Below are 16,388 nucleotides of genomic sequence, written 5' to 3'. Positions count from 1 at the left end.
GAAGAAAATTGTTGCAAAAAACAAACAAACAAAAAAACATGTTTATATTACTCCTAAACATTTTGCCAAAAATCACACAGTCCTATCCTCCTGGTGGAGACCTGTGCCCAGAAGGGCACTTTTTCTAGTTAGGTGATGTAATGGTGATGTGAAACAAATGGTGCCAACACAAACATTAAACGCCATTAACAATAAAGAGACAATATGATGTAAACGACACATTATGACGTACATTTTCCTTTTATTGTCAATGCGTTTACTAAACAAACTTTGAACTAAAGACAAACATTAAACCTGTGTATAGGAGGGGCTAGCGCCCCTCAAAAATCTACACTATAGCTGAATATCCGTCAAAAATCTGACAGATCAGTCTTGAGATAGAGCTAAGCTCATGACCCATATAATACCAATGCATACCATACTGTAGAGATAATGTGCGTACCGATGTGTACCGATTTGTTTGATTTTGTATTTGTAGGAGTAATATAAAAAAGATATTTTGCAAAAATCTGCCTCCTGGTGAATAAAAACGTCTGGGTTTCCAAGGCAATAGGGCAATGTTAAAAGGTTTCACCATCATGATTTGCTGCATTTTGTTAAAAACAGGCCACTCTAGATGCACACTTTAGATGGCAATCTTAGCCAATCAGGATGGAATATGAAAGATCAAACAGATGCATCTTGATGTAGTGAGTACTTGAAGTACTCACTACTCATGGGCGGACTGACAGGGTATAAAACAGTCTCGGGCATGCCTTTCGGCCTGGCAGAGACAACAACCACAACTTTTTTAAAGAGTTGTAAGGATGAGTGATGCCATCATGCCAAATGAAGTTTGGCAGGCAGCGACCCTGATAAACTGATATCCATCCATCCATCTTCAACCGTTTATCCGTAGTCGGGTTGCGGGGGCAACAGCTCCACCAGAGAAGACTTCCCTCTTCAGAGCAACATTAGCCTTGGTCTGCCCCGGGGTCTCCTCCGAGTGGGACGTGCCTCGAGGACCTCCCTAGGGAGACGCTCGAGAGGCATCCTAACCAGATGCCCGAACCACCTAAGCTGGCTCCTTTCCAGGTTAACTTATGTTTCCAGCAGCAACAGCAAGCAATGTTCCTCTTTAAAACTCTGCCTCATTAAATGTATGCTAGGCTAGAATACAGTAGTATACACACACACACACACACACACACACACACACACACACACACACACACACACACACACACACACACACACACACACACACACACACACACACACACACACACACACACACACACACACACACACACACAGCAGTAAAGAAAAAGATGCAGCCAGGCATGTTTTATTTTAGTTTTCTTTTTTAAACCTCCAATAACAAACAAATATCAGGGACCATGCATGTAGTTATTGTTAATAATAAAATGGCAAAAACTCTTATTAACTGATTTTGGGAGCATAGAGCTTCAAAAGCAAAATTGAGTGCAGAATTGAGAAAAGACATACATAGTATGTATTTTTAAGTGAGGTGGGGCTTACAAAAATCCATAACCAGTGTTTTTGTAAAAGGGGAATAATAGCAGTGGTTTGAGGAAGGAAAAGAGGTTTTGCTTCACTACTACCATTATTCTTATGATAGCTTTCCAGTGGAAGCTATTCTGTTGACAGCAGCTCCATATCTCCACCTGGTGTAGATATATTGTATTGCAGATTTTGGCCATCACTTCTATATAGTATGCAACTATGCATGCAGTTAAACTAATGAGTCACTTGAAAATGTGCAGTATACGGAGACACACACACACCCGTCTCAAAGGTCAAATCAGCGTTCATGATTTGGGGGAGTTTCTGAAAACTTTGTAATGCATTATTGCGTCTACTCACTATAGTCACTGCTGCCTGCGCTAGAAGTTAATCACTTAATATTTGGGAAATGCACCGACCTGATAGTTGATTCTGATGTAACGTTGAACCAGGGTTGGCAAAGCACAAGTCTCACATCAAATTATTTTGGTTGTGTATCCAAAAAGATCAAGGAACCTTTTCATTGTTTGCTAGTCTGCAGTAGCCTATATTCCTCGGGAGCATCAGGCGGGTGGGTCGCCAGGGTAGGCCCAGGTCATGGAATAGATCTATCATCTAGGCCCTAGATTCTAGGGCTATACTTCCTCCAGAGCCACTGAAAACCGGCAAACTCAACTAAATGGGCTGCATGGGCAAGAAGTAGAACCCGCAGACCTGGTTTCGCAAGCTTACTCAGCAATAACATTTAATTAATTCATTTAATTGTTTTCATTTACTTTCAAGTTTTAAATATTAGCCTACTTGAGTTGTTAGTAATGCTGCCTTGCCTGGAACAACCAAGTTACAAACTTGAAAAGAAAAAAATAAAGAAAGTTGAACACTGGATAAAACATGCATAGCCAAAGTACGAAAGTATATTATTTGATTATAATATAGGCCTAATATGACACACAGTTATGTTTCATCACTTAGAATCCTATGCTTTTATCGGGCGTGTGCGCGCATCATAGTTATATATAATCGAGGTTTGCATACAGGGTGCCAGCTGGGTAAAAAAAAACAACATTTCCTTAGTGAGTGACCACCCTTCGTGTGCAGCTGCATGCACAGGGTCAGGCTGGTCAGCTATGACCTTTGGAACTTGTGGATTCAGTGCTCAAGGACAAACGTAAGCAGAGCAAACATGGAGCTTGCAGGCAAGTCTCTGATTAGACTGCTGTACAGTATATAGTCCTGTTAGAAAAGGTTGTAGACCTCAGGCTGGGATACCACCCACACACCCACCCACCCACAAATAAAGGAACAAGACAAAATTCAGATATTTTTTTTTACTCTTTTATTGCTTAAACTGCCATCTGGAACAATCTATACCAAAAGGATAAACATCTTTGCACATAGAGGATGTCAAACTGAATACAGTCATAGGATAGAATAGAAAAAGAATGGTCCTCTGATAACCAGCAGCATTTAGTGCTGCGGGCCTAACAAACTTGCTGAAGTTTGGGCTAGCAGGAGAGACTGACTACTACTGTAACTTCTGTAAGCCCAGGCCAGGTAAGGTAAGGCAAACTGGGATGATTGCAGTGTGTGACTAAATAAGTTTACAATGACAATACTCCCAAACTGGAGGAAAAAAAAGAATGTGAAACAAGAGTCGTATTAAACCTATCCCCTAACAAAGTCATCTCCTGTAGATGGGGACAGAGAGCATGGGTTATCATATTCAACACCAAATCAACAAGAAACACCTGAGAGGTAGGGGAATAGGGAAGAAGGGCCTAAAGGAAACAGTGGTGTCCTCTTAACAAAACACACTCTTGCCTCATTAAGCTGACTACACTGCAATCAGTCCCCCACAAAAAATTGGATGTTTTTGGACATACAAACAATCCTTTCATCCCTCAGGCCAGTCAGTCAACCATGCACTCTCTGTTCATACATAAGCTCAGAATGGTGATATAATGTAACAGTACGTAAAAAAGAGAAGAAAGCAGCTTAGGAACACAAATGTAACTGGGTACAGGGTAATCTCTGGGTTAATAGTGACAAGCGGTACGGCAGGAATGAAGAGTTAGGCCTTAAACCCCAGCAGTCAACATCTCAGTGGGAGTTAGTACAAATTAAAAAAAAAAGGAAGAAAGAAAGGAAAGCCATAAAATTACTTATGTCATCTAAAGAACAAGCAGTTAGCTACCGAGTAAATAACCAAATATTTGACAAAGTCCCAGTGCTACTAACCATGATGTAGCTTGCAGGGTAAAGTTTCCTCTATTTTTTTTTAACTACACGCTTTCATTCATACCAACTCACTGGATGCCTAAAACATTAATATGCATTAGTAAGCATAGAGAACAGATCACAAGCTATTCTGAATGATAAGACAATTACTCCCCCACCCGTCCCCCTTAACAGGCACAGCCAATGACACAAGATTGAAATAAATAACTTTTCATCCCCTCTCTACCTGGTAAATGCATCTCATCTTCATGTCAGGATCCTGCCAAATTCTCTCTGCTTACTGTTGCGCTTAAATACATAAATACTCCAAAGTCCTGAATTTTTTTTGCCTCCCTCAAGACTTTAAATTATCCATTTGACCCATTTTTAAAAAGTTTAATCCCATGACGTTTTTATACAATACGACTATACATACGGTTTCGTTGGTTGACGAAAAATAAGGAATTTTTATGTTGTGGCACTGGACACCTAAAATAGAATTTAAGGAAAAATACGCATTTACCAAAAAAGGAAAAAAAAAAGGACAATTAAAATGTAATTTGTTTTCAAAAGATCACCCTCACTCCAAACCATAGCCAAAACATTAGTTCATCATTGGAACTACATTTGTTTTACAAACCATAGCAGAAGAGCAATGACTTTATTTGGTGTTGTATACTGAAAAACTTTGAATACTGAAATACACTTACAGTAATACTTTTTTTTTTTAAGTAGTCAAGGCAGTTCTTGTATGGTTGATGGCTCTAACAATCAGAGGATGAGGTGACACCAACTACTTCCTGTCCTTTAGTTCCACATCCTTTGCAACAGAGTGCTTGATACATTTCCACGGCTATGCGTCTTTGAGAATAAAATCAACATTTTGGCACTAGCCTGGTGGCTGTATGACAATGCACGACCCCCATGTCATACAGGCACTCTGAAACTAGGTAAAACAGAGTAACTGACTCGACAATCAATGGAAACCGAATAAATTTGATGCAGTAAATCTGTTTATCATAGGTTTCAACCTATGAACAAATGTAATGCAATCACATGCCTCTAGCCTTCTACAGGGTCTGCGGTAGATATCTGACCTATCCGTCTATCTTTAACAGAAAACCCTTACACCAGGAAGAAACCCCTCCACAGTCCACAGTCCTCTTGATAGCGGTCTAGCACATGAAATCAGGAACTAATTCAACAAGATACAAAGTGTTAACTTCATCCATGGAAAGTTTTGATTGTCCTAAATCTCATCATGGGGAGACCCGACACCGGTCAGGGGTCTCCCTTTACAATCCTGCTTTGCGTTTTCCCAAAGTTGAGCTTAAAGAAAGAAAGAAGCATAAAATCAGTGGATATATTTACGATGTGTGTGACATGGCATGTAACTGTGGCTATAAAGGTAGCATATGGCAGCTGGTACAAGCGCTGGTGAATGGCTAAAAGTGACGGCCAGGTGACTGGTAGTAAACAAAAGATGAACAATGTTTATGTGTGTGTGTGTTTGTGTAATAAAGCAGGAAAAAAAATCAAAGCAAAAGGAAGTTAGAACAAAGTGTGACATAAAGCAAATTGCATTGGTGGACTAAAAGGAGGAAGAGAGGGTTATAGGGAGGGAGTTAGGAGGTTTGGGAGGAGGAGAGAGGAAGGGGTGCAAGAGGGGTGAACTCTCTTTCACGCCCCTCAGACAGACAGCGAGACGAAGCTGTTGTACTGTTGGATGTTGCGTTTGAGAATGTCCGAACAAGGGCCCAGGACGCGCTCGAAGCGAGGCCGGTCCAGCTTGACACACTTCAGGGGGCCACGGGCGACCACAGTGGCAGCACGGGGACGGTTCATCAGCAACGCAATCTCACCTGGGAGAGAGAGAGCGAGACACACACACACACACACACGCGCGCGCGAAAAGCTTTAAAATAATGACTCCTTAAATACAGATAAGCACGAAACTATTAATTAACTATTCATTTTGAGAGGAGGAGGAAGACTTCTTACCAAAGTAGTCGGATGGCCCTAATCTCCCCACTTCCACAAACTCTTCGTTCTCCGAGCGGCGTTGCAACACAGCTGCGGAGCCCTGAGGGAGGGATGAACACACTTTGTAAAACCACAGGGAAGCTAGGTGGAAAATGGCCAACTCCTTCCTATAGTGTGCTGGAACCAGTGTGACAGTTGAAATAAGAACAGCCATACCTCGAGTATGATGAAGAACTCATCACCAGGCTCTCCCTGCACCACAATCTTCTGTCCGTCCTCAAACTGAACTGGCTCCAAGGCATCAGCCACTGTCAAACGCTCCCATTTGTCAAGAGATTCTAAAGAAGGAAGAGGGCCGCCAGAGGACATGATCATAAAACAATGATACAGTATATTTACAGCAGATAGAAGAATAGAAGTGTTGAGTGATGAGTACAGGTGGACACAAAAAGAGCAGAGGAACCAACAGAAAAAAAGAAAAAAACATTATGAAGACAAATTAAATCACTGACCTAAGATGGACACTTTCCTGAGGAACTCTTCGTACATCTTCCTCTTTCTCAAAGTGCTTCCCTGTGCAAACACACAAAAGAGTGATTTACTGTGACAAATCGACGATTGAACTCCAAAGAACATATGAAACCAAAACTTTTGTATAAGTCTAATTTTCAACTTACACAGTACAAATGTACAGTATATTTTCAAACAGTAGCCCTACTGCAAATAGCCACCCAGTGCCACTACCTAATAACCGCCGGGGGTCTGACACCATTTTGCGTATTAAACGCCTCATCCAAATAAATGCCCTGGTCGGTTTAAATACCAGAGCTGTTATTTGCCGTCTCTTCGGCTAATTTATATATTGTTGAATGACGGTGTCCTGCACCAAAAGATAAAATATCTACAAGCTGACAACGCGCCACTTGTAGCTTGTAGAGCTGCCATTTTCGGTGCGGGACTGGTTGTATGACACTGACTGCATGTGCAGTTTGTGGGAGTGATAGCAGACACACTCAGGGGAAAGCCCGCTGACAAAATCGCCTCCGCCCTTTAAATCTCATTCATGCTAGAAGGTTCCACTGATAAATCCACCAAAGAGTGTGAGATAATCTATGCCCGTATCATTGATGGAAAACCATGCAATATCCTTATTGGCCATGTTGAGGTTGAACATGCCCATGCAGAAGGTAAGGGGTGTGTCTCATTTCTGTTTCATATAGCCAAATGATAATAACAATATGGAAAAATGCACTATAGGTTAATTCTAATTTAATTTCCTATATAATTTAATGTTTATTTAATGCCATCATGCCCAGGTAACTTTTAAAAACACAGAACACCACGTGTGTGTGTGTGTGTGTGTTACTGATTATCATCAGTAACATGTGGGTGATAGCCTACTTACAGTATGTGTATCAAATGTGGTTTTATTCAAATGCAATCAAAGGCTACAGCTTATAATGAAAGCATTGGGATTAGCAGTTCCTCCGTGCTGCTGTTCCATGCGCAATCAGAGCATTTAGTGGCTACCCCTGTCTGGCTCTCTCTCACTATTAAATCATGACTTTGTCTGCAATGTATGCTTACTGTACCTTATAATTTACTTAGCAAATAAATAAACAAACAAAAATGCTTGACAGGAACTGTAACCAAAAAAATGGCGCAGTGCAGGCCGGTGCAAAAGTAAATAGCCTCCTGCAAATAGCCGACTGGTTCTTTTAACACAATCAGCGCCGGATTTCATTCAAAATAGAAGCTCGGGGTGCCGGGAAGATATGGCCGCTTTTACTCTGTAAATTCCCCCCCCCCCCCCCCTTCCGTTCCGGACAAAAACCGGAAGACATATTTTTGCTTGCTTACCTCGCTATCGTTACGATAAAATCGCTGAATAACACCCGGGGCCCATATTGATTTTGATATTAAATGCCCGGGCTACCATCTAAGAAAATACGGCAACTGTAAGAGCAATGCCTCCTCACCATAAGTATTCTCCTGTAGCTATCTCTGTCGATACCCCACAGTTTGACGTTGCTCTTGGCTGTGACGGTGGCTGCCCTGGGTGTTCCATAGATCAGAGCCAGCTCTCCAAAGCTGCCTCCCTCCCCAATGCTGGTCACCCACTCATTGTTCACATACACCTGACAGTGGAAAGAAGGAAGACAGACATTTTGTTAGTTACTTTAACCCTCACACCCCAATTTTATGGGCAAACATGTTCAAAAAAATAAAAAATAAATAAAATAACAGCCATTATCAGAGAGCAGGGTTTTAACAAAATTAACCTTAGGTCTTAAAAATTACACCCGTGTGAAGTGAGGGGTGCTCTTATTATCGTACATCATCATGACATAATATTTTGTCGATTTGCTCATCCACATACAGTATGACGAAAATTCTCCATTCATTGTCAATGGGAATTTAATCTTTGTATGCTTTAGGATTAAGTTTAAGATTTTATTGTTTATTTTTAAAGGTTAGCACCTCCGTATATTTCGGATCTTTTAAAATTGTACGTCCCAAAAATGGCATTGAGATCGGCAGACAAGCTGCTGCTGGATGTCCCAGCTGGTACTTAGGAGAGGGATCAAGCCTTTTCTGTGGCTGCCCCTAAGCTCTGGAATGAACTCCCCCTGACAGGTTTTAAAGATAGGAGGGGGACAGTTTTTCAAACACTTTTTAAGCTTTTAACCCAGAGTGAGTTATTTTGGTTTTACCGGTTTCCACCTTGTTTTATATTTGTATCTCTATACTATGTATAGAGATACTTGCGATTGTGTACTTTTTTGTGTTTATGTTGTAAAGCACTTTTAAAATTTGCTCTATAAATAAAGTTGGATTGGAGTGTGTAGGACAAAAATAGCCGATTTGCTCGTCCACATATGACGTAAATTCTCCATTCATGTCAATGGGAATTTAATGTTTGTGTAAGACGATGTGGTGAGAACAAGGACTTACTTTAGAAATTCTTGGTGCTTCTTTAAACAAGAGGCTTTGGCATATCATGATCATGTGCCTTTAACGCCCATAGCCGTGATATAATGCACTACATCTCAGCCTTGTGTATTATTCCATTTATAAACACAATTTAATAACAATGTTATACTGTAGACGTATAACCTGACGAAGATTTACATGAAAGAATCATAGCAAGCATAATAACATATAGGTGCATATAAAGAGCATTATATCATCTTCATTGGTAAAGCCCAGCACCTTGCATTAATGTCAGATCTAACTAACTATAGCAGGTGTGACGCTGTTTCCCAAAATATTCCCAGCATTACGTGAGTCACGTGAGTCACTCACATCCATTTCTCCTTGGTCAATGACGTAGAAATTGTCTCCTTCGTCACCTGCGTGCATAGAATGGCATTGTTAATATCACCATGGCACCTAATCAAGTCACATTCCTTTTCATACACAAGGAAACCTACATGCAACGGAATTACATACAAGGATATAATTACAGTAAGTCAATAATGCAAACTTTCATACAAAAAATAAATGGGTGGTGCAACATAAAAAAACAGATGTGTTCCTACCCTGTAGAATAACTGTTTCCCCGGCGATGTAAGTAACTGGAAACATTGCGTCAAAGATATCACTGCAGAACAACAAAGATTCATGTGTTGATCACCGGGTACAAAAACACCTGAATACCAGAAATACCAGAAAAACACATCCCCTCTGGAGATCATCTTAGCTGGATTTTAGATTAGTTACCTTCTCTCATTGTCGTCGAGATGCGAGAAGAGTACATTCTTTTCAATGGCTTTGGCCAGGGCTGCCATGGTCTTGTAATCTTTGGGAATGACCTTTGAAAACACAAATGTTCCAGATTATGTGCACATTTATGGGTCTTTTCTGACCCATAAATGTACATGTGACAGTGTTTGTTTTGATAGTTGTGAAAGAAAGAGAGAAGCAGCTCACCCTTCAAGCTAACCTCATCATATAATAGTCATTCTGATTTCAATGATGTGTAACACTGAGTGTGTCTACCTTTCTGACATAAGAGGCTGCATCCTCCTCTGTGTAGACCTCTGCACTGAAGGCTCCTCTCCGCCGGCGGCCCTTCACAACAGGGTTCATGGGAGGAGACACCTCCTCGTCCCGAGAGTCTGAGCGAGAACTGCTGGCCTTCTGCTGGTTCTGGATTTGCTTGGCCTCCTCCTGGACGGGTGGGATTGGGGAGGGGTTTAAAAAAATGCCCCAGCCAGCCTATAGAGCATAACAGTGGGCATGGTTTTCCCCAAAGAGATTTACAAAACTATCAATTATTTTAAGCCTAGAAAGAATCCTGCCATCCAGGATCCTGGTGGATCATGACCTGACCATAACACCTTTGATTATGTGAAAAAAAATGAAAAACTGTTAAATAAAAGGGTATTTATTAAATAATTACTTAAATGGTCATGATTCACCGGGAGCCTGGATGGCTGGATTCTAGGCTTAAAATAATTGATATAAATATTTTTGTAAATCTCTATGGGAAAAAGGAATGGCCGATTTTTCAGTGGGTCCAGAAAACCACACCCACTGCTATGGACTATAGTGTTGGAGTATAGCAATACAAACAGGAAATCAACTAACAAACCAAAGACATCAGTGACTAAGGTACTCTTGTGGAAGAATTAAAAAGAAAACGTAAATTTTGCCAGTATGATAAAGGTGTATTTATTTTTTTCACAAGAGTGCCATGGTCACACAACTTTTTTTTGGGTTGTTGACTTTGTCACCCATGTACCTTGTTTGGATTTTCATTCAGCTGCCAAACACGTACTCGTTTCTCTGTTTTTTCTACAAACAGGAAGAGTTTCAGAATAATAATAGCTAACGTTCTTTTTATTAGGGGTTTGTCAAATTGACAACCTGACACGATCAGTCTGGATTCTACCAAAATGTGACTTTAATAATATAAATAATAAATAATATAATAATGTGATATTGTGTGAATGGCCATTTGTGCTTTGACAAAATAACCATCAAATCAGTGAAAAATAGAACTACTAGAACAGTCAAATCATTTACTGTAATGCAGTCTTTAAAACCAGCAAAAGACACAATATTCAAAATCCCATACCATATTGATAAAATACTGATAAATTGCACAGCCAAACATATATGTACTGTATACAAAGACACACACAACACACACACACACACACACCCACACACACACACACACACAGGCACATAAAAACACAGCTACACACAAACATAGACATCCACCCACACACACCTTCTCCAGCCTCTCGAAGTACTCCCTGAGAAAGGCCATGGGCCTGTCAGGTCGGGAGGTGCACAGCTGGACAATGCAGTCCTTGAGCAGCTGCTGGATGTTGTGTTTCTGCACATACTGCTCACACTCCCTGAGGCTCCGCTCCTCCTCGCTGCTTGTACTGCCTGACGCCATGACACGACCACCACGACCCCTGCTCTGTGACCTCTAACCTCTGAACTAGAGAGGGAGACACACACACACATTACAACAAGGTGCAAAGGAGGGCAATATGAGACGATCAATACAGTCATCAATCCCTAAAGGTAGAGCACATCACAGGGAAAACTTAAAGGGCTTCGGGTGAAGTATGCAGGAGGAGGGAACAAGACATACAAAATACATAAAGAGTGCAAATTGCGTCAGTGTGTATGCATGTGGCTTCCTGAAAATGGAGACACCGAAACAAGTGTGAAGAATAGAGCTAGAGTGAGAAAGCAAAGAGAGGGAGTGTTTTTGGCACTGCAGAACTTGTCTGCTTCTAAAAAGGAAGAAGTTATATGGCTAATTTATACTTTGTTGCACAACCATGGCACTGGCCAAAAATAACAAGCAAAATTAACTAAATATGTGACACGGTTTTAGGTTCAAACTCAATGGCAAGTGACAGTTATTAGACGAAGTATGCTTCAACTCTAGTCACATGATCATGTGATGTCATCTCTGTAACTAGACAAACAAAACAGCACGAGTCCAGCACAAAACCAGAATTGGTACTATAAACAAAGCTACTGGTACTATAAACAAAGCTACTAGTACTATAAAATAAGCATAGTTTTTGACCATATCTCCCAGTAATTAGTTTCACAAATTCAAGGGTACACAATGACTAAATAGACTTAATAGAGCATTGACTAACATCGTTCAAGAAAGAAAGAAAGACCAAGAAAAGTACAATATCTGTTTACACCCAGCCAGCATGAAATAAAGCTAGTTTCACTTTCCACCACAGAAAATGACAGTAATACTTACAGTACAACTGTAGCACACATGCAGTAGATCTATTCTTAGGCTAGAACAGTAAGCCAAAGGTCCAATATTCCAACAATATAAACCATAGCATAGAAGCATGTTTATGTATTTCATTTCTGTGAGATTGCAAGACCTCAGGCTATGGTTGATACCAATGCTGTCCAAAAACGGCCTGAAAGAGACCCCAGATCACTTCATTGATAGAAGCGGTTTTGATATATTCATGCCGGCTCTACTCATGCATTCTAAAAAGGGAAGGACTTGAGAGCCCTGTTGAGACCATTACCTGCATTTTACAAAAAACAATTCAATTCTGCCAGAACAAAGGTCCACCCTGTAAACTTATACAGACCTACCCAGTACCCATGCCTAAAATCATGCATGTGTGGCAGTATAATAGGATTCGGATGTAATCTGACAAGTCCCAGGGGAAGATTACCAGGCACGTTATCAAAGATGAGCCAGGATCAACAGACCTCATGTTACTACAGTGAGTGTCTCTGGAAACTTGGCAGACCCACCTAATCTGTTACAGGAACATGTGACAAATGCCATTGCAATGCTACAAAAAAAATGACTGACGCAAAGATCGAACCAATTTACCGATGACAGATGTTAACAATTCTGATCAAAACGATTGATAGCCAAATATTGTTACCCCATTTTTTCTTCCAATTTAGTTGTTACGCCACTTAAAGGGACATTTCCCCAATGGAAGAAACTGCAGTCACTCAATGTTAATAGAATAGTATATACTTAGTAGATAGACAGTAGCACAATTAGAAAGTTTCACCCTAAGGCCAGATAAATAATGTAGCCTGTGTTTGACTGGATTTCTTAATTCCTACAATGACCATATGGCTTTGCTGCACTGCTCCTCCTTGTGGAGAGGGGGAGGGCTGTCTTACTGAGACAACATGTAGTCCAGGAAGGAAGTGAGACCAGTGTCTATGACATCACTGGCACTTTGAAATACTAAACACATATTACACACACAAAAACTCCAGGAAAGTGTTTTGTGTGTCCTAAACATCAGTTGCAAAAGGGGTGAAGTGGCCCTTTAACCCTCACAAAACATTTCTGTATAGACTATAGAGTACTGAAGTCCTGACGTCACTCCCACTACCCTGGGTCACGTGTTATTTAGAATTGTGTTCCAAAAAATAAAAATAAAAACACCCCGGCAATTTTGTCAGGTATGAGACTCTGTTTATGATATTGAGTTACATTTGATCATGTCTGTTTGGAGAAAAAAATAAGAAACTTCGTACTCTTCAGTCAGTTGACCGGGGTGGTTTGTTTATTTCTGGAACACAGTTCTTATATGACACAATCCATTAGATTTGCCTATGGAGATTCCAATACAAAAAATAACACCGCCCGTGACCCAGTGAGATAGCGCCCTCTAGTGGCAGTGACGTCAGACTTTGGTGCCTACTGGCTCACATACCAGTGAGGACAACACCCCCTGCTGACAGTCCAAATGAGTGGGAGGGGTCTATTTCTTACAAAAAAACACATGATCACACAACATCCAACAACTCCAAATCAGAACAAAAGTGAGGAAGACACTGGCAGAGTTGTCTGGATTCCAGGCTCAGAGTCACGGCTCTTATCTGAGGATGTACTAACATTGTATTCCTGACATTTGTTGCGGTTGTGTCCCTCTGCTGTGACTGTGAAGTAGTAGCGGACCTATCTCTACCTGGCTGAGGCGTGGTGAAATTCCCTTTCAACTCCAAATTGCATGTTGCAGGCCAGGGCCTCTACAGTGTACCACCAAAGGTGCTTCCACTTTCTGCCCATAGAGGCCACCACAAATGAGAAACATTTAACTGCAGCTCCTGTGGCCCACACAGCAGCAACCCACAACTTGCACAGCCGGGGAGGCCATCTGGCGTGGCGGAGATATGCACTCTGCGGAGTGCACCGCACCTGTATAGTTTCTCTTTTTTTAAATGGCCACCATATGGACATAAATAGTTGTATCAGGCCTAAAGCCCAAAGCACACCAAAGGGTCACGTCGGGACAAAACGTTTTTTAAGGTCAACCACACCAATGCATTCATTGAGTTGCATTGGTGTGGTTGACCTTAAAAACAGTTTTGTCCCGACCCAACCCTTTGGTGTGGTTTGGGCTTAAGATACCATAAAATGTTGAAGCATCTTTACATCATGTATAGTATTATACACTACTTCAGACCATTTTTGCCAATTTAACAATTAAGTGCCCACAATGTTTAGGTGTCCCCCATCTTCCCTTAGGTTACCCTATTAGGCTGCCATATTGACCACAAGTGGTCATGAAGATGCGATTATGATACACTTACATGCACCAGTCCAGCACCATCTTACTCACCTATAAACCTAAACTACTTGAACCCTAGCATTCTTATTCTGGGAATTTCATAATAGTAATAATCATGGGAAAATAGCAACTCCTACGGATTCTACAAGCTTGTAGTAGTAGCTTGTATTTACTATTTTCAGCTATTTGGTGGGGAAGAGGAGGGGCAAGAATAGAACCCTGGGGGACCTTGGTAAAGTATATAGGGTGGTTAAAGTGGGTTGTCAATACAATTACAGAAACCACAACCATGCATAATGCACAAATGACCTTGCTCAACAACTGATGAAGTATGCTGCATAAGCAAAATAATAATAATAATACAAATAAAAATACAACATCTAAAAGCGACTCAACTATACATACTGGTAATCTTGACTTTGAACATTAAAGCCAGTATAATGTGTAGCCAGCTATAGGTCAGGATTCAGGAATGTTTGTTGGGGATGTTGATGCAGCCCAGAAGATCAATACAGATACTACTCCGGGGTATACATCCATACACAGCAAATGCACATGCGTTTTTGAACTATTTTGTTTAGCCATCTTTGCGAAACATCTCGATACATTACATGTCTCGATGGCACAGCTCCTGGCGGCCAGTTTTGTGTCAGCTGGCCTTGCAAATTCAAAGCTTTCATCCAATGACGCCATCTTGAGCTTCTATCATAAACAAATGCGAGACGAAGCAAACAAATATTCTTCATTTATATCCAGAGGTCATTTGCGGCGAGCACGCGGACGTGCAAATACTTACGATTAAACTCGGAATTCCTACCGAGCCGTTGGACAGTGAGTCGGGATGGATGATATGAGTGAAAAAGTGAACTGTTATCAGATTCTCCCTTCGATTTTTCTCCCAAGCCCTGGACCGTTGCCCCACCGGATACGGGTTAGGACCAATCACGAGCCGTCATTGACGTCAATTCTCCTCGTTCTGACATGTGAGCCGTAACCCCTAGCAACCTTAAAGGAGACCGCGCGGAAATCGTGACGTCAAAGGGAAATGGAGAGAGAATCGATCGCTATCAGATTGAGTATGTTGCTTGCTGGCTGCTGCAGAGCTATTTCAGCACAGCTGCTCATCACGTTTGATGCGTCTCAATTGTTGCATTTGGTGCATCTCAAATGCATGTATGTGCATATCTTTCATTCAGATCAGATTCATGGTATGGGGAGTCGGGACCAGACCAGTGTTGGGCAATATTACCCAAGAGATAGCTCTGGTCCATAGCTCTAATGCCGTTGGCATTAGAGCTCTAGACAGAAAATACATTTTATGGTCAAACAATTCATACAATCAGGAGATTGTATAGGCTACCCAGTAATCAACTTCATTTTTAGTGTTCAAGTTTAGTTCCAATTTTGTATAGCCTACTCATTTCTTTGTGTCATCACTTTATTTACTTCCAATGTCACTTGTGTTGTTTAATCTGTATCCTGCATTTTCATAAAGAGTTAAGGAGAGACGTGATGGAGACACCTGTTACTGAACTGAACAAACCCTCTATCAGAATGTGTAGAGCTAGTATTGAGCCTACTTGTTTTAACCAAAGAATGGTCTGTATCATATAGCCTACAGGCTGTATGTTTTTGTATATACTTACAGTATACCAGTAGTACTTTCCACCACTGTAGCCTGCCTATAGTAGAAACAAAAACAGAATTATGAGAAGGGACAGGAGAAAGGAGTCAAAGGACACACTCTATATGTGTCCTTTTTTTATGGTAAAATATCAAAACATGTTCTTGTGACTTGACTGGGATCAATTCACTTTGCAGTTTGGAGAACCGGCCCACAGCGGATACGGACACAGTTGTGTGTGTGTGTGTGTGTGTGTGTGTGTGTGTGTGTGTGTGTGTGTGTGTGTGTGTGTGTGTGTGTGTGTGTGTGTGTGTGTGTGTGTGTGTGTGTGGTAATGTAGGCTCTAGACAGGATCTGAGCACTGGGCAGTAAATAGACACCATGCTTTCCAGAGGTACTTGGGAACTACAATTGGCCAATCACAAGACCGGTCTCTCTAAATAGGCGGCACTTAGTTGACGGATGGACAAAACGATCAATCAATTACTGACTTTCAA

At 41.1% G+C, this 16,388-nt stretch overlaps 1 protein-coding gene across 1 annotated transcript; it reads right to left on the bottom strand.

The window, feature by feature from the left end:
* Positions 1-4,370: 4,370 nt before the first annotated feature.
* LOC306914737 (cAMP-dependent protein kinase type I-alpha regulatory subunit) lies at positions 4,371-15,232 on the bottom strand. Its single transcript, XM_079491916.1, has 11 exons — positions 15,064-15,232; positions 10,949-11,167; positions 9,709-9,879; positions 9,430-9,521; positions 9,249-9,310; positions 9,013-9,059; positions 7,686-7,844; positions 6,219-6,279; positions 5,923-6,044; positions 5,725-5,806; positions 4,371-5,585 (listed from the first exon to the last, which is right to left on the bottom strand). Exons 2-11 carry the CDS (start codon positions 11,120-11,122, stop codon positions 5,413-5,415), a joined length of 1,143 nt encoding a protein of 380 aa, XP_079348042.1. The 5' UTR covers positions 11,123-11,167; positions 15,064-15,232; the 3' UTR covers positions 4,371-5,412.
* Positions 15,233-16,388: the final 1,156 nt, after the last annotated feature.

The sequence above is a fragment of the Electrona antarctica genome (genome assembly GCF_951216825.1).
Source record: "Electrona antarctica genome assembly, chromosome: 22".
Classification (NCBI taxonomy): domain Eukaryota; kingdom Metazoa; phylum Chordata; class Actinopteri; order Myctophiformes; family Myctophidae; genus Electrona; species Electrona antarctica.
This window is presented reverse-complemented; position numbering and strand designations above follow the sequence as displayed.